This window comes from Lithobates pipiens, unplaced genomic scaffold (genome assembly GCF_037356315.1).
Source record: "Lithobates pipiens isolate NorthernLeopardFrog02 unplaced genomic scaffold, aLitPip1_a1.2 Scaffold_18, whole genome shotgun sequence".
NCBI classification, from domain to species: Eukaryota; Metazoa; Chordata; class Amphibia; order Anura; family Ranidae; genus Lithobates; species Lithobates pipiens.
Genome location: NW_027507758.1, coordinates 549,712,950 through 549,738,991, shown reverse-complemented (window position 1 = coordinate 549,738,991; position 26,042 = coordinate 549,712,950). Strand labels below are relative to the sequence as shown.

Here is a 26,042-nt window from a genome sequence, read left to right as displayed (position 1 = left end):
ACTGATAGAAATCATGGGGCCCCGTACAGCCTACCTGACGGGGCCCCCTTCAGCTCCATCCCTGGCCCCGCCCATGGTCCCTCCTTCAGCCCCGCCCTGTCCCAGCCCCTCCCCAGACCCCGCCTTGAAACAAAGTGCAGGTTTGTCTACAAGTGATAGGCATGGCTGGCACTGTCTGCAGCACATTACGGCATTGGCGGCATGGGTGGCACTGTCTGCAGTACATTACGGCATTGGCGGCACTGTCTGTAGCACATTACGGCATTGGCGGCATGGGTGACACTGTCTGTAGCACATTACGGCATTGGCGGCACAGGTGGCACTGTCTCTGCAGGCAGCACATGCGTTATGGGCCATAAAGCATGTTCTACCAGCAGACAGTGCCGCCAGTGCTGTAACGTGCTGCAAACAGTGCCAGCCGTGACACTAATGGCATAACGCATGTGCTACTTGCTGACAGTGCACCCATGCCACCAATGACATATTGTGCTGCAGACAGTGCCACCCATGCCGCCAATGACATAATGCCATTGGCAGCATGGATGGCACCGTCTCTGCAGGCATCACATGTGTTATGACATTAGCGTCATGGGTGGCACTGTCTGCAGCACAATATGGCATTCCAGCATGGGTGGCACTGTCTGTAGGCAGCACATGTCTTATGGGCCATAACGCATGTGCTACCTGCAGACAGTGCCACCCATGCCACCAATGCCATATTCTGCTGCAGACAGTGCCACCCATGCTGCTAATACCATAATGTATATATGCTGCTGCATCAGTAGTAGATCTTGAATTCCCCCCCAAGCAAGCACACACCTGTGTCATTTTTAGCTGGGCTCCATGAGGCACTTCTTCCCTGATCCTGCTGCGCTGCTGCCTGGACTGGAGTGTCCAACTGTCCACAAATGATTCCATTCAGATGCGATCATGTCAGCTACTTATTTTTTTGTGTTCTGCCAGTCTGCCACCGCCGCTCACCTCACTGGCACTTCACGCAAGAGGCGGAGGAATCACTCTGCGGCGCCAGGGGGACGGCACGATAGAGGACACACTGGCTGGGACTTGAGCCACAGCCAGCATGAAGAGCGGGTGCGGAAGAGGTATTCTTCCGCACCCGAAATAGAGGAAATAGTCCCTCCCCTGCCTGCCACCACCTAATCTGCAGATAGCTATCTGCAGAAAAAAACAAAAAAAAACCTGGGGGTGGTGTGGGCTATTTGGTTGGTAGTTGAGCCGGATCGGCCATGTCTGGAGGATTTTTTTTTTTTTTTTTTTTATTATTTATCTGCTCAGCTTGCCCGGGTCCCCCTGCTGGCCTGGCCCGGTAAAACAGGGCCAGTCGTACTGGCCTATCAGCGGCCCTGCTGGCCACATTCAGGCATATATTGTAATGAAATCCATGGAACAGAGACAGGCTGTAAACAGAATAAACTCTGTGTGTCCATCAGCGTGTGAGCTTGTCCACATGTAGGGCAAGGGACCTGAACATTTCCGGGTCACCAGATTCACTGTGCAGAGTGATTGCATACAAGCAGCCAGCGGAGGTCACTCATGTTACCTGTCCATACCCACAGCACTGAATGGCGAAATAGCTGTATATAATGTCCTTCAGCAATCACTGGTGAAGTTGCTCAGGGGTATCAGGAGGGGGGGTTTGCCAGTGTCTATGGCATCGTAAGGTCGACGCGTTTCGTGCTTTAAACCAAGCACTTCATCTGGACAATGTGCCTATCTTTACAGTCTACTTAAATAAGGCAAACTTGGCAATCACATTTTGACTTGCACATACAATTGTACATCGCCATCTTGTGGTAAACAACTAAAACTACAGCTGGATCATGCAATAGCAATCAAACAAGTAAGGTTAAACGAATTAGTCAAAATAACAAAATAGCACAGATACACCAAAGTGCATCAGGCTATATATTCAAAAAGTGTCTGGCATAAGCAAATAAAAAATAGTAATCATCACAGCATAACATGACCAGGAATAAAGAGCCACACTCATAACTGTAAAATAGAATAGAATAGTCTGTAAGATAGAATAGAATAGTTTGTATTAGCATAGATAAGCGAATATGTATTGTTAAACATACTGAGAAGAATTGGACCCATCATATTGGCCATATGAACCAGTACCAAGATCTAGGCCTCCAAAGACACTTTCAAACTCAACTCCTCATTGAGGCCCTTGGTCTGGAGAGTCTGGAGCCTAATTATCCATAGTTTTTCATGTCTCATAAGTACGGCATCAAAATCTCCCCTATGATCAGATGAATTGAGGGAAAAAAAGCCCTTGACGCTAATACCTGATGTACTGCCCTGATGGAATTGGAGAAAATGTTGGGCTACTGGGGTCCCTTCCTTAAGACGGATGCTTTTGAGATGTTCAGTAAACCTGACCCATAGTTGGTGCTTTGTTTTGCCCACATATAGTTTATGATGGGGCACTCCAAGATGTAATGGACCCTCGATAATAAAAGATTTGATCGCATACTCATTCACAGAGTCTGAGTCCCTAAAGACTTTAGTGCGGTCAGCAAATTTGCAAATGCTGCAGTGTCCACAGGGGTACATGCCTCTCATCCTGGGTATGTCCTTGAGCCAATTTCTGCTGATAGGGCACCTAAATTCGGACTCCACTAATTCAACCCTAAGGTTTCTAGCTCTTTTTGCCACCATCATGGGTCTCTCTCCTACTATTGCCTTTAGTGTATCTGACCGAGTGAGGATGTGCTAGTGATCAGAGAGAATAGACCATACCCGTTGCCATTGTACTCCAAATGGAGTAATAAATCGTACTGGTTCATTTGAACCATTGTAATATTTTTAACATACAACATTGTTTTTTCATAGTATTTACAGTGTTTTATATATAGATTTTTTGATATTATGCAGGTATAGGTCCCATCTGTGAAGCCGTGTGCGACACAAGTGGGACTTTGTTTGAAATGTATATATTATTTGTCAATAAAGTTTACCATATTATTTGATCATATTGCGTGGTTGTGTCCCCCTCTGTGAACACTCCTGAGACCATCTGTGTCTCTACTCTCTCTTTTTTTTGTATATTACAAGTGGCACCACCACTGCCACTCTACTCCTGATCATACAAGATGAGAGCTATACAGTAGCAAAGCTTGCAGAACAGAATGCAATAAAAAGAATGCCCAAATGTACTTGGCTAAAGTCCAATTTATTTGTAAACCACAGGCAGAACAGAAACAGAAGGTTTTTAATTATCTTTACTTTTTGATTCTATTGCTCCCCCTGTATTCGTTACACCATAGGCAGCAGCCTCCCCTGACCTCCTCAGGTTACATCTCTGAACACATTGCTTTATTTTCTCTTGTATCTGAGTGTAGTTCTTTTCCACATTATTCTTCGATACATCTAGGAGTTCTTTCACCTGAGACTCATCGTAGGAGATGTGGATGGTGGCATACTTCTCCCTCATTTCATCTACTTTTCCTGAAAGCAAAGGAAATGTGTTTACCTATGGTGTATTATCTGGGTTATCAATGTTACTTACCATCTATGTGGTTGAGAGTTTAACAATGGTAATCAGGTTGCACTTCTGAGGGTTAAATAATACAAATTGTGAAACTTGATATATGTATGGTATGCTCTTTTGGGACCATGCACAGCCATCGCTTTGTTAAAGCATGGTAGGTTAACTGGCTCCTGTCAAAATTGCCCCTAGTATGTGTATGTATAAATGTTAGGGACATTAGAGTGGAAGCTCCTTGAGGGCAGGGGCTGATGGGAATGTACAATTTATTTGTTAAGTGCTGTGTAAATTAATGGCATTTATAAAAGTACCTGTAATAAGATTTTTTTAAATAAAAATGATGTACAATATGCCATTGTCCATGTGAATGAGGCCTTAGAAATTGACTACAGAGCTCTCTTTAGGTGTAAACTGACCTTCAGATGTTTGGTTGTTGAAAAGTGGGAAATACATCACATCAGGTATCCCATCACCATCTCCCTCAAAAATGTAGCAGCTTTTTGATGGAATCTTCACATCCTTATCTTCTATAGTAATTTTCGGAAAGGTAAATTGTTTGGCTGTTTTTTGCAGTGTCTGATTCAACAAAAAGATAATTCTGTAATATTTCTGTTATAGCACACTGAATACATTTTAGACATCACCGGCACTGTCCATTGGTTTACTGCAACAAGGATTAGAATGAAGCACATCTAAAGCCAAAACCCTCTCAGGGTATTAATGATGCGTGTATCCCCATTGGGTATGTTGTATCCATTATAGGTCAGTTGGGCTGACAAGCCCTTTAAAAACCTAAGTTCCTCTTTGGGCATATTTTAAAATAAATAATAAAAAAAAAAATATATATATATATATATATATATATATATATATATATATATATATACACACACACACACACACACACACACACACACACACACACACACACACACACACACACACTGTATGTCACAGAAGTACCTCCAGGCACCACATCATCATGACAATGGAATTCAGGATCTGCCAGGTGCCTGAACCGACACCCAGCTCAGCCTCTCGGCAAGCCACTGAGAGCCTGAACCAGTCGCTCCGCCCCCTACACAGCCCAGTGCTCCAATGAGCGAGGAGGGAGCAGAGCACAGAGCTGTGACTGACAATTAGTAGCTCTCTTCTCACGGAGCTGTGAGAACCAATTGATCGTGGTGTTCAATCGCTTGGTTCTCAGTGTAGTCGCCAGGGGACAGATACAACATCGGACCAAGGTAAGTATAAAACTGCAAAAAAGCCCAAACCCATACTTCTCTTTTATATAGATTTTTCTTAAGTCAGAGCTTATTGTCTTTTTAAGTGCGCTTAAAGCGAAAATGCAAAAGTATGAAAAGGTTAGAACCCATGTTTAATTTTTATCATTGTCTGTTTCACCATTGGCACCAGGAGAAAAATGAAAGAAATTCAGTATTTTTCAATTGGTCACTAGAAAATCAATAGAGGGGAAATCTTCAACTTTTCTTACAATTTCCCCTCATTGTGAGATTTCCCCTCAATTCTTTTTCAGAACTTTTGGCTGTATATCTACTTTAAATTGCACAAAAAAACAAAACTTTTTTGTTTTTGTTTTGGATAGAGAAGTTTATATTTAAGAACCCTGTCCAGTTTGCTTTGCTGTTCAAATTACATTGAGGAGATTTTCCTTCACTTACTATGCCAAAGACACAAAAAGAAATTAGTGAAAATCTTTTAAAGTTAAATATAAAATGCCTTCTTAGACCGTTATCATAAAAAGGTGCCCCAGTGGGATATGGTACTTTTATTCATGTTTTGGTGGCAGTGGAAAAACGTTCCCATCGCTTTCTGGACCAGGTGATAGGACACACGGAAGATAAACCTGGTATTGGGAACACAGACAGCAATAAAAACCTGACGTGGTATGGTGCGGGTTCAGAGCTAGGAGTGGTTTAGGTTATGTGTTAGGCTCAGGATAACAGTCAGCAATAAGTTAGAGATGTCAGATGTTTGTGTATGCTTTTGTTATCAGCGCTGAAATAACAAAATCTACCAGCATCAGGAACCAATGCTGAAAGCCCGACACCAAACTCTACCAGTGGCAGGAACCAATGCCAAAAGCCCAACACCTAAAAATACCATTGCCAGGAACAAATGGCAAAAGCCCAACACCAAAATCTACCAGCAGCCAAAAGCATGACACCATAAACTTTTATCCCAAAATGTGCTGCATTAAAATGGATATGGTTACCTCAAAAGGATCTCCTTCACTGAAGTCAAAAGACAGTATGAGGTCGACGTTGCGATGGGGAGGTAACATTAGTGGAAATGCAATATTGATATCCAAGCCAGCATCAACTAAAGAGATGTGCTTTTTACTGGAGAGGGGGATATTACCTAAGATAATTAATATATAAAAACATATAAAAAAACACACAAAGTATAGTCATATCAATTTAATCAATTAGCTTTTTTTAATTTGCACATGTCCTTTACTGTGGGTTGGGGTTCCTCCTCTGACCCCTACATCACTACAGATGTTGTGACGCCAAGGCCAGAAGATGGCGTCACAGACACTCCTGGAAGTGTTGGAGGCTTAAACAGGCAGGAGAAATGAGTCTTGAGGGAGGTAAATATAAAATCTCTTCTTTTCCAGCAAACTGCTTTGGCCAAGTTTTGGGTGTGAAGATACGGTCGCTTTAAGGTCACCAGTGTTATATCACGGTTTACATTTTTGGGTTATATTCAAGATGTGCAAAGATAGATCACACAAACACTTGTAACTATAACATTTAATTAAAGACAGATACAGATAACAAATGTAATAATGATATAAAATATAACAAGAATACTTAACTAAAGATGCCTTTTTGCCACGGAGTCCTGCCCATCTGTGCAGCATGGCACAAATTATCTGACCAGATGCATGCATAAGGCAGCTCTAGAGACAAAACTAATTATTCCAAGTTTTAGCTGTAGTATATACAGGACCAGTTGGTAGGATTTGTCCCACCTAACCCGTTCACGATTTGTCCTAATTGTAAACATTACTTTATATGAAAGATAGCATATTCCTGACAGGAACGTTGTCCCTTCTCCCCAAGTTAATAATTATTTCTGTGTCCTTCAAATTATTGTCCCCTCCCACGACCTTCACACTATGCATAGACTAGTTCTTTGCTTCATATAGAAAGATACATACAGTGCCTTACAAAAGTATTCACACCCCTTGGCATTTTTTGTGTTTTGTTGCATCACAACCTGAAATTAACATGGATTGTTTGAGGATTTGCATAATTTAATTTACAGAACATGCCCACAACTTTGAAGGTTTTTTTTTTTTATTATTGTGAAGCAAACAACAAATAGGACAAAATAACATAAAAAGTCAATGTGCATAACTATTCACCCCCCTAAAGTCAATACTTTGTAGAGCCACCTTTTATCACAGCTCCAAATCGCTTTGGAGAAGTCTCTATGAGCTTGCCATATTTTACCATTGGGATTTTTGGCCATTCCTCCTTGCAAAACTGCTCCAGCTCCTTCAAGTTGGGTGGTTTGCGCTTGTGAACAGCAATCTTTAAGTCTGACCACAGATTTTCTATTGGATTGAGGTCTGGGTTTTGATTAAGCCATTCCAACACATTTACATGTTTCCCCCTTAAACTACTCAAGTGTTGCTTTAGCAGTGTGTTTGCGGTCATTGTCCTGCTGGAAGGTGAATCTCTGTCCTAGCCTCAAATCACACACAGAGTGGTGCAGGTTTTTCTCAAGAATATCCCTGTACTAACTGCTGGAAAAACATCCCACAGCATGATGCTGTCACCATCATGTTTCACTGTGGGTATGGTGTTCTTTGGGTGATATGATGTTTTGGGTTTGTGCCAGACATAGCATTTTCTTTGATGGCCAAAAAGTTAGTTTTTAGTCTCATCAGATCAGAGCACCTTCCTTCATATATTTTGGGAGTCTCCCACATGCCTTTTTGCAAACTCAAAACATGCCATTTTGTTTTTTACTGAAAGTAATGGCTTTTTTCTAGCCACTCTGCCATAAAGCCCAACTCTCTGGAGCGTAGGGCTTATTGTCATCGTATGTACAGATACTCCAGTCTCTACTGTAGAACTCTGCAGCTCCTCCAGGGTTACCTTAAGTCTCTGTACTGCCTCTCTGATTCCCTCCTTGCCCAGTCTGTGAGTTTTGGTGTGCGGCCGTCTCTTGACAGGTTTGCTGTTGTGCCATGTTCTTTCAATTTGGTTATGATAGAATTGATGGTGCGCCTAGGGATCATCAAAGATTTGGATTTTTTTATAACCTAACCCTGACTTGTACTTCTCAAGTTCCTTGGTCTTCATGGCAGTGTTTGGTTAGTGGTGTCTCCTGCTAAGGGTTTGCAGCCTCTGGAGCCTTTCAAAAAGGTGTGTATATGTAATGACAGATCCTGTGACACTTAGATTGCACACAGGTGGACATCATTTCACTAATTATGTGACTTCTGAAGGTAATTGGTTGTACCAGAGCTTTTTATGGGCTTTATAACAAAGGGGGTGAATACATATGCACATGCCAATTATCATTTTTTGTATTTCTGTTTTATGTATATATTTTTCTAATTTTACTTCCCCAACTTAGACTATTGTGTTCTGATCCATCACATATAATTCAGATTAAAAAAACATTGAACTAAAGGCTGTAATGTAACAAAATAGGTAAAAAGCCAAGGGGGGGGGGGTGAATACTTTTGCAAGGCATTGTATCTGCAAATTGCCCTAAGCCCTTGTACACACAGTCAGAGATTCCGACGGAATGTTTCCTATCGGACCGTTTTGTCAGATATTCCGACTGTGTGTGGTCTGCATCGGACTGTTTCCATCAGAATATCCAATGGACCAACTTTTCCAACTTGCCGGTAAAATTTTCCGACAAAATGCTCCGATCGGACATACTCCGATCATGTGTAGCCTACTCCGACAGACAAAGTGCCACGCATGCTCAGATCAAATTCCTAGACCAAAGCTATTGGCTACTAGCCTGAACGTAGTCCCGTCGTAACGAAATAACGTCATCACGTTATGTACAATCGGATTTTCTGACAACTAAGTCCGACCGTGTGCATGCAACATCACTTCCGGACCTCTTCCGGAATTAATCCGTCGGAATTAATCCAATGGATTTGGTTGCCGGAATCTCCGACCGTGTGAACAAGGGCTTAGAACACTTATAGTCAGGGCTTTTTTTTTAGTAGGAACTTGGGGGAACGCAGTTCGGGCACCTCCAGAAATGAATGAAAAAATTATACTTGGTTCTTTATTCTTTAAAATGGGCAGTACTGGGAGGTCGGTAGAAGGTGGAACCAAGGAATGGCGCTGGGGGAGGGGGGGTAGGGAACAGAAATGAAGGGTGAAGGTCGGAGTTCCTTCACCTATTCTCTGAGGAAAAAAAGCCCTGCTTATAGCACACAAAGTAAGAGACAGCCTATGAGTCTCTGACTTTGCAGCCTACTACCCTACCTCAAAAATAACACACCTGATGTAAATCTACTTACCTCTAGATGTACTGCTTTGGACTTGTCTAAAAATACTTGACACCCAATCCTTTTAAGATCCTTGCATTGGACTCTCCACTCAGATAGACCTACCCTTCTAAGCCTTTTGAAAGGAAAATCCTTACATATGAAAAAAATCTAATTTTCCAGTAAACTAATCATCACAAATCATCAATTTTTGGCACCTCTGACACTTTTGGCAAATTCACAGTTCCTCCCTGGTTTCAAAAACCTTTATGCATTTTCCTAGTGTACCTGACGATTCCAAAAGAAAAATACTCATTCCTAAAGGCATCTATGGCTTTCAAGATTAAAAGATAAATACCATATACCCAATACCAAACACTTTAACTAAGACACTGGCAAACGAAATTCATTAAATCTAACCCAACATTCCTCCTATTTTCCTCTTATCTGTGTAGAATTCTAGCAAGAGTATATCAGATGCTCAATTTAACTGTTTTAGAATCCACACATACTCCTATGTCCAGAAATGGGAAACTCATCTGGCCACATCTAAGGCATGGGAGGAATAGGAAACCATTTGACTATATCTAAATGTTACATTAATATTTTAAATCTCATATCTACATACAAAGTGATGATGGACTGGTATTTAGTACCTACTGCACATGCACTCCCCTCTACTCTAAAGCCTTCTTCCATGGTTGTCCTGCTCAGGGGCACTACACTATACATTTGGTTGTCCTGCCCAGAATTAAAGGAGAAGTACAGCCAAAGCTAGTTTTTCTGTACTTCTCCTATGGATCACAGGAGTGCAGTTCGTATGGTTGAAGCCCGCTGTTGGCTGACATCACAGAGCCGGTCAAGATCGTGACCATATGGTCAGGACTGGCACCTGGCTCCACCTCTCAGTGAGCCTTTGAAAGCCTGAACCAGACACTCCCACCCACTCCATGGTGTAGCGCTCCAGTGAGCGCAGGGGAGCAGAGCAGAGAGCTGGTGACTGACAGTCACCAGCTTTCTGCTCACAAATCAACAAAATCAAAATAAGTGTTGTGCTACTTAATATGTAATAAACCAAAAAAAAAAAATTTTTCACACTAATAATAATGCATCCATAACCTTGTCACCAAAACATTACATACAAATCCATAAAAAAGTCCATAAAATCAGTAAAGTGACTGAGTGCCTAAAAAATCTTGATGTGACCAATCCACCCGAAAGTGCAACAAAATGAAAATCCGTGCTCTCCTTCACCTGTGTACAATAGCCGCTCACCTCATATGCTGACCAGCAGGTCAACAACAGCGGCTCCCCACTAGGCATTCATCATCCCCATGATGTGGTGTCAGCGCTCCAGTTTTCTGATTTTTTTTTTTTGTTTTTTTTGAGACACTGAGTCACTTTACTAATCTTATGGACTTTTTTTATGAATTTGTTTGTAATATTGTAGTGATAAGGTCATGATTGCATTATTATTTGTGTGACAATTTTGTATATTTTGGTTCATTACATATTAAGTAGCGCAGGATTTATTTTGATTTTGTTGATTATTTTGGGTGTAGTGAAAGCACTTTTAGTGATAACATCTACTTGATTATGTAACATATTTTTACACAGGGATTGTGTTTATTTGATTTAGTTTGATTACTCTGCTCAGAAATCTCTGGAAATCGAGCGATCGGCAGTGTTTGATCGCTCAGTTCCCAGTGTTAGAGCCAGTAGGGGACAGATGCAGCATCGAACCGATGCTGCATCCACCTAGGTACAGTAAGTATGATTTTGGAAAAAATAAATAAATCCATACTTCTCTTTTAAAGCGGAGGTCCACCCTAAAGTGGACCTTCCGCTCATTGGAATCCTCCCCCCCTCCGGCGCCACAATTGGCACCTTTCAGGGGGGAGGGGGGTGCAGGTACCTGTACAGTACAGGTATCTGCACCCACTTCCAGGATAGCTCTCTGCGGAAAGGGGCGTAGATTTACGCCCCTTTCTGAAAGTCCCCCGCTGCCTGCTGGGAAACACACAGATCCCAGAGGCAGTGGGTCCATCCTTATTGCGCAGCGCGACTCGCGCATGCGCAGTAGGGAACCGGGAAATTAAGCCGAAAGGCTCCACTTCCTGATTCCCATACCCAAGATGGCGGCAGCAGCACCCGAGAGACGATCGAGAGATCGGCTTCAGGTGCCGACATCGCGGGCGCACTGGGCGGGTAAGTGTCTTTATTTTAAAAGTCAGCAGCTGCAGTATTTGTAGCTGCTGGCTTTAAAAAAAAAAAACGGCGGAACTCCCGGCGGACTCCCGCTTTAACTTGTTTCTGGTCCAGGGTATGTGGTCTAGTTCAGCCTCTCTCAACCTTTTTACCACAGAGGAACCCTTCAAATAATTTTCAGGATTTAGGGAACGCCTGTTCATTCATTCGGGTCAGTGGGAAGAATTCCCATTACATTACTAGCAGTGAAAAAAATGCCCCACTTACAATGATGGTCAAAATGGCATGCTTACTGACAGCTAAAAAGATTATTGCTGTCATACAGTTGGATAAGCCAACCAAACGAGAGGTAAATCAGGTACAGCTCAAGGAACCCCTAGCAACCTCTAGAAGAAACAATAGGAATTCATGGAACCCTGGTTGAGAATGGTTGGTCTAGTCTTTTTAAAGTGACCTTAAAGTGGTTGTAAACCCTTCACTACCACTTTAACCTACAGGTAAGACTATAATAAGGTTTACCTGTAGGTACTGGAAATATCTCCTAAACCACAGCTTAGGAGATATTCACCATATACGCTTGCGCCAATGTCTTTGGCGCATGCACACTGAAGAAAGGGTACGATCATGCCGTATCTAAAGGGCCTGTGCCGGGAGTGACTTCATGCGACTCTGGCCAATCACAGAACTGGAGTCCATGGCCCCGGAAGGAAGAGGGGTGAAGAGCTTGTAAAACCCATCGGTGTTTACTTCCTTTTTTAAGTAGAACTTTAGGCAAAATATTTTTTTTTTTCATTTTGAAAAGAGGAAGGGAGGGTTAAAACCATTATAAGTTTTTTTTTTTTTTTTTGCCATCTGTGTTCCATTGGTGAGATTTCTTTTCACTTCCTGCCCCATAGCCTAACCGGAAGCGGGATGAAATCCCTGCAAATGAAGGGGCAAGTTTTGCCTTTAATTATACTTCAAGTAAAGACCCATGAGTTGCATTATTGCATCTATCAGTTAATAAACCAGATGGATGCCTTCTTAACAAAATTTGCTACTTCAAATTTTTCTTTGAGCCAACTAAGTGATAGAAAATGCTTGTAAAAAAGCAATTGTACTAAGAAGATGAATGGCATAATGATAAACATGAAATTGACTAGCATGATTTCATACAAAGTTCCTGCACGTCTGACAACCCTGAACAACTATACACAGGATTCCTAAACCAATCTATAAACCAAGGTCTGGTTCCTGGGATGTGGAAGACAACTCTTAATCAAAGGATATGACCTACCTCCACCCATCAATGGTTCCCACTCCTTACCACTTGTCTCATATCTTACATGAAAATTGCTTTATACACCAAGAGGATCCATTTCCCACACACTCCCCACAAAGCACATACAGAAAACATTTCACACCTAATGTCCAACTGTGAACTGACCTCAATACAAGATTTCATTTACAATTAATTGCTGATAGGTGACCTGTATATTGTGTTCCACTCACTCTAAATTGGATACATATACTGTTGCTAGTAATTGGTAAACCCAACTGCAATATTTTTCCGAATCCTGTCTTTATTTGTGTCTCCTACAGGAGGAAATTGCATTATTTGATGTTTACATTCTTGTGACTTTTCCTCTTTAAAAAAAATTATATAAAAAAATATTGAAACAGAAAAACAATACATGGTAGAACGCTAATCCCAAGAGATATCTGGTGGGTATTGGAAAAAGACTAAAGCCAATTGGACCTTGCTTTATTAGGGGGTTTGGCCAAACTAGTAAAGTATTCTGAGGTTTAAGCTTTTTTTTGGTTGAAACAAATGAACATAGTTCAAGTATACTCACTCTTCCATTTGTAGAGAAAGTTATTTGTGGTTCCCCATTTCCATTCTGCAAGGCATACTGCAATGTTCTTTATCACCGTAGCTGTATTGCAAGTACCTTTAGGAGTGAAAAAATGCATAAGGCAACTAGCAATGCCCTTCGACACTTTAGCAATAATTTTATAAATGCCTAGAAAAGAGGTATAAAAAACAAAACAAGCATTAGTTTGCAAAGATTTTTAAAACGAAACTCCAAGCTGCCCCCACACCCTACCTATACCTCCCAACCATCCTGGATTCCACGGGACTGTCCCGCGATGTGAAGTAAGTCCTGCGGATCTGGGCTGGACACCCCTCATCCCCCCTTCCCCTAACAATGGATTAGTTTAGACTGACAGCTGGGGGTGATATAAATAGGCAGTTAAGAAGTAACTTTACTTTTGCCGACAAAAAAAAGCATTCCACTCTGGGTGATCTATGTACATTGCAGGGATTTTAACAAACGTTGTTGCAGATTCCTACCCTTTATCATTTCAAATTTGTCTGTGTCCATGTGTAAAAGGAGTGTGAATGGGGGGGGGGGGGAATTTCATGATTATCAATTAGCTGCTGCATTTGCTGGGTTCTAATGAGGACAATTTCAGGGTCTGCTACCTCTTCATACATGATTTCCCTTGAGGAGTATCTCACCAAAAATTAAAACAGTTGCAGGGGATGCCCGAAATCTGACTTATATCTTTGTACAGACTTCTGGGAAATTCAGTAAGTCAATCACACACGGAGGAAACTACATTTTTTAGGGAGAATTCTGTGCACCATCTGTGTGCAGAAGAAGAACAGTTCCAGGTAGCCATATTGCATTGCATTTTAGAGAAAATTACAGCACTGCAATTTGAAAAGGAAAGATCATTTTTAATAACATTCAATTACAATATGATTTGTGTTGCAATTGTTTTTGCTATTTTTTTTTTCTATTTGCCATTTGTTTCCCACAAAAGTCAAGTTTAAGCTGTGGTCTTACTGCCCTCTATTGCCCTCTTAACCCCTCTATGTTCTTTAAATGACCCCTAAGGCTGGCAGGAGGGACTGCTAATTTTTCTGAACTCTTATGCCGCGTACACACGATTGGAATTCTTGTCGGAAAAAGCTCTGATGGTTTGTGAGAGGGAATTCCGACCGAATTCTGCTCAAGCTGTCTTGCCTACACACGGTCACACCAAATTTCCGATAGTTTAGAACGCAGTGAGGTACAACACTTACGACGGGACTAGAAAAAGGAAGTTCAATAGCCAGTAGCCAATAGCTTCCCTCGCGTAGTTGAATCTGAGCATGCGTGATTTTTGGCGTGTCGGAATTGCATACACACGATCGGAAGTTTTTCAATTTTTCCATCAGGAAAATTGAGAACATGCTATCAATTTTTGGCTGGCGGGAATTCAGACAGCTAAATTCCGATGGAGCATACACATGGTCACATTTTCCGATGAAAAGCTCTCATCTGTCTTTTTCTGGCCAGAATTCCGATCGTGTGTACGCGGCATAATTGGCTGCACAGTGCTTACATAGTCAGAAGCTCATCCTACCAGCTCCCAGTAAGCCCCTGTACACACGGTCGGAGATTTCGACAACCAAATCCATCGGATTTTGTCCGTCGGATTTTGTCCGTCAGATCTTGTCCGAAACTGTTGCATACACACGGTCGGACAAAGTTGTCGAAAAATCCGATCTTTCAGAACGTGATGACGTAATTTCGTTATGATGGGACTACATTCAGGCTAGTAGCCAATAGCTTTGATGTAGGAATTTGATCTGAGCATGCGTGGCACTTGGTCCGATCAAAATTCTCTACACATGATCGGAGTATGTCCGATCGGACCAGTTTGTCGGGAAATATTTCCAACAAGTTGGAAAATTGGGCCTGACAGATATTTTGATGGAATCAGTCCGATGCATACCACACACAGTCGGATTATCCGACAACACGGTCCGATAGGACACATTCCGATGGATTCTCCGACCGTGTGTACAAGGGCTTACATGTATGTGACCATTAGCTGTCAGTGACAGCTCGGTCACAGTTCTGGGGGCACTGATGGAGTGTGCCTTCAAACTACACAGTGATGCATAGAAGACCCAACTGTCATGCCACTGGATATATGTGTACAGTGGTCCTAAACAGGTTAAATTGAAAAGGCAGCCAGACAATCTATGGACAGTCCATTGTCTGCTTCCTGGGCTGTGAGGAGGAAATCATCCTCCCCTTATCCTCTCTCTCCAACCTTTCTTCCTCTCATCTCTTTTTCCACCTTCTCCCTTTCCCCTTTCTTTCTTTTGCATCCCCCCCTCCTTGCTCTGTACAACTCTTAATCAGAGGATATGGCCTACCTTCACCCATCAATGGTTCCCATGCCTTACCACTTATCCATCTTCTGTCATATATGAAAATTGTATCATATGCTAAGAGGATCCATCCCCCCCCCCCCCTACAAAGCAGAAACAGAAAACATTTCCAGAGTGTTCTTCTTTCGCTAGGATTGTTCCTGTTCTCCTGGGGCTGCTATGCAAGGGAGACAGGTATAATGAGTCATGGATTGCAGTTTGGACCTCAGCAGGTGCTGGGCTGAGATCTTGTTGGAGGGCACTGTGCTGGAGTCTTATGCCTTGTACACACGACCAGTTTTCCCACTGAAACTGTCTTGCGTACACACGATCACAAAAAAGTCCGATCATCAAGAACGCAGTGGCGTACAACACGTATGACGGGACTAGAAAAAAGAAGTTCAGTAGCCAATAGCTTCCGTTTCGTACTTGCTTCAGAGCATCATCGTTTTTGGTCCATCGGAACAGCATACAGACGAGCGGTTTTCCCAATATATTTTGGAAATATTTCTAGGTCCGTCAGAATTTTTGAAAAAAAAAGGTAGATAAGGCAGAAACAGGATTGAAATATACAATGAAGAGCTTCCACCTGACTTCTTCTGTCGGACATTCTACCTGTAGAAGCTGGGTGACAGTCAGCTCCTGGGACATTGTGCGTAAAACCTACTGTGGGACTTTTGTGTGTCTACAGCTAGAAGGATTTGTGCTAAAATTTTGTCCTCCAAATGAGAGTTTTATAGTATTCTGAACCTCCTGAACTCCTCTCCGGTTTCAAACTACTTGGCAAAAAATTCTAAGAAGGCATCCCCTAGACCAGGGATATTCAATCTGTGGCCCGTGGGCTGCATATGGCGTTCTGATGTGACCCTCGACATTAAACCAGGGAAGCGCGTTGCCCGGGGTCAGCAACCTGTTGATCAGGATCTGGCCTTTCCGGCTCACCATCCCAGAGCATCAGAGTGCCAGCAGCAGGGGAAGCAGGCGGCCGCGGAGAGAGCAAAATGCACTTCGGTGTGATACCAAATGCACTTTGCCTGGGACTTTTCTCGCAGACTTAAGAGTGATGCCAGCAGAAGCTGAAAGAGGAAAAAAAATTCACTGTATAAATCAATATATACACTGCGCTTTTGCAATGGGCAAATTAGCACCTATAAAAAGAGTTAATAACTATTAGGCTGCTTTCATACTGATCTGCAGGTGCGGCGCAGTGCTCCTCTGGTTTTCTTGCAGGTTAGCTACACTGCAATGTAGACTTCTATTATATCCAGCAGGTTTGGTGCACGTTCCTAAATACAGCAGTTTTGGTGTGCTTTCAGAAAGAGCACCACAATCACAAGATATAATGGAAGCCTATGGCAAAGCACAGCTAACCCGCAGGAAAGCCGCAGGTGCACTGCGCTGCACCCACATGCGGGTAAACTGCAGTGCATCAATGTGAAAGCAGCCTTATAAAGGGACTCAGGACCATAAGGGCTTTGTTTACATTTGCGATTTGAGGGCACGTTAAAGCCCCATAGTTGAGAAGTGTTTTTACCACCTTCCCCCCAACCACTGGTGTAGTGTTAGGTGGCAATGGCAACCCCATTCCATGCTCCAGGGGGCCCATGCAGCCTCTCTGTCACATTCTGTTTTACACTTGGACGGGAAGGGCAGCATATACAGGAACTGCTCCTCTAAATTTTCCACCTATAACTGCTGAACGCCGACTACTTCTCCTCTCCCTCCCACTGATGTTCAGTGGCTGCAAGAGGAAAATGTTCATTATGCTATTCAAAATTAATTTTTTTTAAAATTCTGAACCATTTAATTTCATTGTGGCCCGCGACCGGTTACCAAATCACTTAAGTGGCCCTCGCTTTTCAGAAGGTTGAGCACCCCTGCCCTAGACTGAGCCTGTGTTGTTGGTGTGTATGGATCTATGCTGGTGGATGTATTATTGTGGGAGAACCTGTGTAATTCTCAGGGGTCCTTCCGAGGGTGAGCGCTCCATGCATATGCATGGAGTCATAAGTGGCCAACCTATGATTGAAGAAGATGCCGCTGAACCAGGAGGAAGATCAGGAGAACAAGAAGTTGGTGGCAACAAAGTGAGGGAGATGTGGACCCTGCATAGATAGAGGATAACAGCCTAAAAGGTAATATACATGCACATTATGCCATCTACTCTGGGAACATAATGGAGATTCACAATGCAGAGAGAATAATATTTAGTACATGTATACAGTCGCTTTCACCTTTATACTTCATCAATGAAAAATGTGTATAGCATCGCTGCATTGCTTTTCTTACCTGACATCAATGAGATGGTATCCTTCTCTGCCTCTGGTGTGATTTCCTTGGTGTCTGGATAAAATGAACCAAGATAACATAAGTACCAACCCCACCCATACAGTTAGCATAGAGCAAAATAAAGAAATATATTATTTCTACTGGAAGACTGATAGTTATGTTTGGGTGGGTGCTTGACAGATTGTGGCACAGCCCACCAAGCTCCATCTATAATGGAAATACCAGTTTTGCATAGACCGAGGTATTAAAACATGCTAATACCACTGTGTGAATTGTAATGTCATATACTGTAATATGTCACAAAAAAAATGAAATATAGCAATAATTCAAATCAGTTTAGAAAATACAGTATTACTAAAAAAGTACAGTATAGTGTACATACAGTATTGTTGTACCTCCCAATAAGATTACAATGGTTTCAAAGTGGAGTAGTGATGATTTTAATCCTTTCCTACTATATCAAAAGGAAAAGAAAATGTTTTGTATTTTTAGAGATGCTTTAAAGCAGAACTCCCTCCAGCCATACTATGTCCATGAGATTCTTTGTTATCTTCTCCCCAGCTTTTTCTGAGCGTGGGGTCTTCAGTTATTTTGATTGCCAGCATGGAATGACAGCTTCCACACATGCACACAGGAGTTCGTTCATTTTAGCATCAAGATATGCTGAGAATGTAAACTGTGCATGCGCAACTCAGTGCAATTTCTAAAGAAGATTGTCAACTGGCAAGTACGTTTGTTTCGTCTCTTCTCTCTATCAGCAAATAAAACCTGCCTATTTGATTTTTAAAAATATTTTTGCAGTTGAACTCCCCTTTAAAATGAATTGTAGTACTCAAATTTATCCATTAGGGGGCTCGGATGGAAATGGGTGTCAAGAAAAAGTATAGCAATGTTTCACAATTCTAGAGAATGCTAGAGGGACTACACTACAGGGAAATTGCTATAATTTCTTAACTCCAGAGAATGTGATTTTGAAGACTATTATAGTGTACAATATTGCTTTGGAAAACCATGGGGGGGCCTCTCACTCTCCTGTATGTTATTATTATTGTTATTATTATGCAGGATTTATATAGCACAAACAATTTGCACAGCGCTTTACAACATTAGGGCAAACCGTACAGTTACAATACAATGTTTGAACAATACATCCATTGGACTCTATTCGGTCATGATATAGTTTTCACCATCTTGATATAAGGTTTACAAATGTAGCACCCTCTAGTGTACAGTTAGAGTGAGGAATTTTATTTTGACTCACAGTAGCCTGTGTGAGTCCGTATACCTGGTCTGGGGTTACTGTAGGTCAGGCTGCATGGCTCTACAGGTTAGGCCAGGGCCGATTCTGGGCGGGTGCAAGGGGTGCACCGCGCTCCCGGCGCTGGAAGCTGCTGCAGAGGAGGGGCTTCAAAGCTGTGGAACTCACTTGACTTGTCGTCTGGCTCTGCTGTGCGCTGCACTGGTTGCTAGAATCACCTGCCGCCCTGTGTCTAGCAACCAGTGACGTCAGAGGCCACAGCCGTCCCAGAATTCAGAGCGTGCTGCTGTTGTCCCAGCATTTAGAGCAGGCAGCCTCCGCGGCTAATAAACTAGCTCCACCTACCTCTGCCATGTTCTTCAGATAGCGTAGAGTGGAGTACATCTGAAGAAAGCTGCCTGAGCCTGCCTGGCTGTGAGTGACTGAGCTCAGCTGAACAGCTATCCTCCTGCACTGCGCCAGCATAGCAGCTGCCACTGCATGACACTGTGTTCTGGAGGCTCGGAATTGACCTTCGGCCTCACCCTGTAAGTAAGTTGTGCCATCAAACGCAGCCACTGTGCCCAACCATGAAATGGAGCCACTGTGCCCATCAAACACAGCCACTGTGCCCAATTATCAAAATCAGCCACTGTGCCCAATTATCAAAAGCAGCCACTGTGCCCAACCATCAAACACAGCCACTGTGCCAATCAAATGCAGCCACTGTGCCCAACCATTAAATGCAGCCACTGTGCCCAACCATTAAACACAGCCACTGTGCCATCAAACGCAGCCACTGTGCCATCAAACGCAGCCACTGTGTCCATCAAACGCAGCCACTGTACCCATCAAACGCAGCCACTGTACCCATCAAACGCAGCCACTGTACCCATCAAACGCAGCCACTGTACCCATCAAATGCAGCCACTGTGCCCATAAAACACAGCCACTGTGCCCATCAAACGCAGCCCCTGTGCCCATCAAATGCAGCCACTGTGCCCATCAAACGCAGCTACTGTGCCCTTCAAAGGCAGCCACTATGCCAGACATAGCCACTGTGCCCATCAAACGCAGCCACTGTGCCCATCAAACACAGCCACTGTAACATCAAATGCAGCCACTGTGCCATCAAATGCCACCACTGTGCCCCATCAAATGCTGCTACTGTGCCCAACAAATAGTGCCATCTCAAATGCTGTCACTGTGCCAATCAAATAGTGCCACATCAAATGCTGTCGTGCTCATCAAATGCTGTCACTGTGCCAATCAAATAGTTCCACTGTGACCCCCCCGCAAAGGGGAGGAGTTAGTAAGATGACCACTCCCGCGTGGGGGCGCCAGAAATATTTCTGTACCCAGGTGGCTGTGACCCTAGGATTGCCCCATTGTTAGGCCTCTGGTACCTATCTTTGGTTCTAAAAGCTGCTGGAAGTTTCTAGAAGCTAGTGGGTGGAGGCAAAGAGGCCATGATCTGCATGTTTATAGGAATCTGGCCAATCTCTAGACAGGAGGCCTGGCAGGGTGGCTAGAACAGTCCATAAATATTGTGGGGAGTCGGGGAGAGATGGACTATTGAAGGTGAGTCGAGTGGTCAGGGAGGGGACCCCAAAGATGAAGGGGCTCTGCTTCCAGGATGGGATCTGTGGAAGGAAGAAGGACAGAGGGATCCCTAAAACCTTAGCATCTCTTCCAGGGGACACCCTGCCTAGCATAGGAAGATCTGTACAGCGGGAAGCCTGAACAGCAGTCTTAACCAAGTCAGCAGGATTTAAGGGATGGTGAGTAACTCTATTTATTACCCCCACTGCCAATAAGGGAGATGGCTCTCAGATGCAATTGGCACAGTGTCATAACTAACTTAAATCTCTTGCTCTGGGACACTTTTCAAGGCAGGCAGGTGGGCTGGCATTTTCTGCAAGTGTTGGGACTTTGTGAGTTTCACCAAGGGGACATAGAGCTCCTGGAAGTCCTTGCGGCGTTGGGTTGAATTGGCATAATAGCCTCTGCGTAACTATGAGTAACTTAGTGGTCTTGGTAGCTGGGTGGTGTGCAATCGTCATTATTCTGATTACAACCTTCTTCTTCCTTGTCCTGAAGAAGCCGCATTGGTAAAATGTGTTGGCATTTTCAATTCACCTGCAGCAGTTTTCTTTGGACAGACCGCACGTTGTTTTATTCTGGGGGAATATGTGCTTGCATGGCAGCGGGGTGTTTGTTTCAAACAAAAATATGGAAACGTATTATTGCTGGGGTGATTTATCCTAAGAGAGTTGTATTTTGCTACTTTGAAAGGTTTTCCAATATAGATGTTGTTGGTATTATTATAATGGGGCTCTTGGATGCCAGTGTTTGTTGTTTTTTACAAAGTTTAGGGCTTTATGGCCCCAAGCCTGTATGGAAATAAACGGTAATTTTTATGATTTCTTTGGGAGAATATCCACCTTAAGGCTGGATTCACACTTATGCAGTTTTAGTGCTTTTTGCATTTTGCAGATTTGCACTACAGAACGTGTTACATAGGAAACCATGTTAAATGGACTGTAGTGCAAATCTGCAAAATGCAAGAAGCACTAAAAATGCATAGGTGTGAATCCGGCCTAAAAGACGCATGCTTTTTTTTTACATTCCAGGGTTTCCTAGATATCAGTTCACTTTTCTTAAAGTGTAACTAAAGGCAATTTTTTTTGGTGTGTTTTGGACGGGGTGGAGATAGATTATAACACTTGTCAGTTTTTATTGCAGTCTGTGCCCCCTTTAAAGCGGAACTACACTTTATCTAAGTACCAAAAGCTATTTAATTCACTTTTATAATCATTGCAACCCCCCCCCCCATCCATCCATCCTTGCTTTAATTCTTTATTTTGATGAGAAATCAATTTGAAAAACACCCCATAGCATTTCTGGCTGTGGCTATCTTGAGTGAGGGCAGATGATTCATGTAGCATTTATTAGCTGGAATCCACCTGCCCTTACATTGGCTCAGGCATGCAGGCATGAGAGGGTGTGCTTAGCTGAAAAAGCCCCTCCTCCCCCACTGAAGACTCCTGGGATGTGTGACATTATTTTGCCTAGGCATGGAAACCAGAAAGTAACTGTAGAAATATAAAAAAAAAAAAAAAAAAAAAGTTTAAAATAAGCAAATGTAATACACGTTCCTATGAATTTATTAATACTAGTAGCATAAGGACTAAAAATAGTCAATGTTGATTAATAGGGTGACATTTCACTTTTAGGAGATTTATCCTTTCTATTTGTCCTGTTTAATATGATCATTGAAAGTTAAAGTGAAAGAAATCCCCAAATTGTGCGTTGTCCCCAGAAATGCAATAGGAGGGGAAATCTTCCAATGGGGACACTAGTTATGGTAACTTGGGTCCCCAAGGAATCCCCTTAATTTGAAGGGATTTACTCTCATTTCCTGTTTGGCTATAGGACAGGAAGTGAAATTTCTGCAATGAGATACAGATGGTGAAAAGAAAATCTGCCTGGGGTTAAAACCCTCCCATACTCTATCCAAAATGAAATAAAAAAGTTTAACCCCTTCATACCAACAGTACGCAAATAGTCTATCACTGGCCTGATTTTTTTTCAGTGGGCCCGAATATTTACCCCCCCGGGTCTTCTGTCTCTGTGATGGATTAGAGAGATATATTGTATCACTCTCTGTCTTTGAAGAGATAGAAAAAAAAAAGTGTGTGTAGAAAAAAACCTAGATCAAGGTTTTATCTAGGTCAGTGCCAGGGTTAGTGTCTGGGTCAGGGTCAAAGGTCACAAAGGTCAGTATTTTTTTGGACAGGATTTTTTTTTTTTTTTTTAATTAGTATCAGTGTCATTGAGTTTTAAGTAGGATTACAAAAATGAAAAATGCACACTACTGTTTCTGGGCTGGTACAGGTACAAATAACAGCTAACATACACATACAGTGCCTTAAAAACTTATTCATACCCCTTGAAAATTTTCCACATTTTGTCATGTTACAACCAAAAACGTATATGTATTTTACTGTTTTTTTTGTGATAGACCAACACAAAGTAGCACATAATTGTGAAGTGGAAGGAAAACGATAAACGGTTTTCACATTTAAAAAAAACTAAAAATATCTAAAAAGTATGGCGTGCATTTGTATTCAGCCCCCTTTGCTCTGATAACCCCTAACTAAAATCCAGTGGAACCAATTGTTTTCAGAAGTGACCTAATTAGTAAATAGAGTCCACCTGTGTATAATGTAATCTCAGTATAAATACAGCTGTTCTGTGAAGCCCTCAGAGGTTTGTTAGAGAACCTTAGTGAACAAACAGCATCATGAAGGCCAAGGAATACACCAGACACATCAGGGATAAAGTTGTGGAGAAGTTTAAAGCAGGGTTAGGTTATAAGAAAATATCCCAAACTTCGAATATCTCATGGAGCACTGTTCAATCCATCATCCGAAAATGGAAAGTGTATGGCACAACTGCAAACCTACCAAGACATGGCCGTCCATCTTAACTGACAAGCCGGGCAAGGAGAGCATTAATCAGAGAAGGAGCCAAGGGGCCCATGGTAACTCTGGAGGAGCTGCAGAGATCCACAGCTCAGGTGAGAGAATCTGTCCACAGGACAACTATCAGTCGTGCACTCCACAAATCTGGCCTTTATGGAAGAGTGGCAAGAAGAAAGCCATTGTTGAAAGAAAGCCATAAGAAGTCTTGTTTGCAGTTTGCGAGAAGCCATGTGGGGGACACAGCAAACATGTGGAAGAAGTGTGTGGCGGAAAACTAACACTGCACATCACCCTGAACACACCATCCCCACCATGTTTCATGGTGGTAGCAGCATCATGGTGTGGGGATACTTTTCTTCAGCAGGGACTGGGAAGCTGGTCAGAGTTGGTGAGAAGATGGATGGAGCCAAATACAGGGCAATCTTAGAAGAAAACCTGTTAAAGTCTGCAAAAGACTTGAGACTGGGGCGGAGGTTCAACATCCAGCAGGACAACAACCCTAAACATACAGCCAGAGCTACAATGGAATGGTTTAGATCAAAGAATATTTATGTTTTAGAATGGCTCAGTCAAAGTCCAGACCTAAATCCAATTGAGAATATGTGGCAAGAGTTGAAAATTACTGTTCACATACGCTCTCCATCCAATCTGAGCTATTTAGAGAAGAAAAATTTCCCTCTAGATGTGCAAAGCAGGTAGAGACATACCCCAAAAGACTTGGAGCTGTAATTGCAGTGAAAGGTGATTCTACAAAGTATTTACGCAGAAGGGTCTGAATACAAATGCACACCACACTTTTCACATATTTATTTATAAGAAAATTTGAGAACCTTTTATCATTTTTCCTCCACTTCACAATTATGTGCCACTTTGTGTTGGTCTATCACATAAAATCCCAATAAAATACATTTTCGTTTTTTGGTTTGAACATGACAAAAATTGGGAAAATGTCAAGGGGTATGAATATTTTTTCAAGGTGCTGTATGTGGTATTGCTGTGATTGTCAGGAGCAGGAGAATTTATTTTGGGTTGTTCTTTGGTAATAGGGCAAGTTTTCCTATTGATAATAAAAAACAAAAAAATAAAATCAGAAGATATCCATTACCATTTACCACCAATTGAAAGCCCACTTTGTCCAGGAAAAAACAAGGTATAATTCACCCGAATGCACAAAGCAGTTGTGATGATATGTACGGTTTTACTAACACATGTCAAAATGACAAAATTAGGCTTTTCCATTTGTTTTACCCTTAGGTGCGAAGGGGTTAACGTTACATTAAGAAGATAAGCAATCATCTATTTTTCCCGCATGTAGTGCAGAAAGGGGGATAAAGCTTTCCTAATGTAAATGCATGTGCTCACTTTGAGCTTTCAGCTGACTTTGTTAATTCAATTTTGCGGAAAATAAATAAATATATAGGGGTGTGCTAATTACATAAATGCTGTATCAGAGAAAATTACATTTCATTTTTGTTTTACAATTTTTTCCCAATCAAAAAGAAGCAAATACAAAAATATATCCCCATTTTCTACCAAATTAAAGACCGATCTGTTCCCTCCTCCCTTCAAAAATGAAAAACAAATGTATAATATGGTAGGGTAGTCTACAAAATGCTAAAAGGTTTAATGTGCAAAACAAAGATATCACTGAGATATAAAAAAAAAAAAACATAAGGAGATTTAGGAGAAAAAGATCCTGAGACTCAAATGGTTAAATTGAAATTTTTTTTTTTTTTTAAAGAAACAAAAAAAAAAAGCACATTCAAAGGACAAGGGAAATAAATGTAACTACCATAAATACTCAAAAGTAAAAAGGATACCATCTAAGAAAAAAATTGAAAGTCTTTTTTTCAAGCAAATTTTTGCTTAATTATACGATGTTCAAAATGTAAAGTTTTTGCTTCTTCTTGCAGTGAATATACTTGACCTGGAAGGGAATTTCTTTCAAAATAACCTAAGTTGCACTTTAAAAAAATTAGTCATATAATTTGGTTCATCATGGAAACAATTTACATACCCTCTAAGTCCTTAGCAAAATCTTTCCAGAACTTCTTCTTATATTCTTCTGTCCTCCCCGTCAGGTCATGCAACAGAAGGCGTTCTATTTTTTTACATCCTCTGCATGAACAGGTCTGCCCTACTCGGGGAAAAAAGCATAGACTAATAATGTACGAAAGAAAACACTGCACTGTGACACCATCAGTAAAGCATCATTCTAGTAATACATGTTCTCTACACTTGTATTTATATGTACTTCTGTCTCAAAGCAGCTCCTCATAAACAGTGATGCCACATACACACGACCGGACTTTTCGACAGACTAGGTCCGACGGTCTTCCCGACAGACTTTCGGCGGACTTCCCGAATGAATGGACTTGGACACACACAATCACACCAAAGTCCGACGGATTGATGACGTACGACCGGACTAGAATAAGGAAGTTCATAGCCAGTAGGCAATAGCTGCCCAAGCATTGTTTTTTGTTTCTAATTTTGTTTTGTTTTTTGTTTCTATTTCTAAAGTCCGCCGGATTTTTGGCACTCAAAGGTCCGATGGAGCCCACGCACGAACAAATTGTCCGATGGACTTGTTCCGTCTGACCTTTGCTGTCAAAAAG

General features: G+C 42.1%; 1 protein-coding gene across 2 annotated transcripts in view; it reads right to left on the bottom strand.

Moving 5' to 3' along the window:
- Positions 1-3,180: 3,180 nt before the first annotated feature.
- Positions 3,181-26,042, bottom strand: part of LOC143988934 (cytosolic phospholipase A2 gamma-like) — an 84,161-nt gene continuing 61,299 nt past the window's right edge. The window contains exons 12-17 of one of the 2 annotated variants that reach the window (XM_077488871.1): positions 25,442-25,561; positions 17,701-17,754; positions 13,055-13,222; positions 5,751-5,896; positions 3,931-4,090; positions 3,181-3,474 (exon numbers count right to left, since the gene is read on the bottom strand). In XM_077488871.1, coding sequence (XP_077344997.1) covers positions 3,239-3,474; positions 3,931-4,090; positions 5,751-5,896; positions 13,055-13,222; positions 17,701-17,754; positions 25,442-25,561 — 884 coding nt within the window. In that variant the 3' untranslated portion in view covers positions 3,181-3,238. The remainder of the gene's footprint in view (positions 3,475-3,930; positions 4,091-5,750; positions 5,897-13,054; positions 13,223-17,700; positions 17,755-25,441; positions 25,562-26,042) is intronic. The other variant, XM_077488872.1, reaches the window with a different exon arrangement.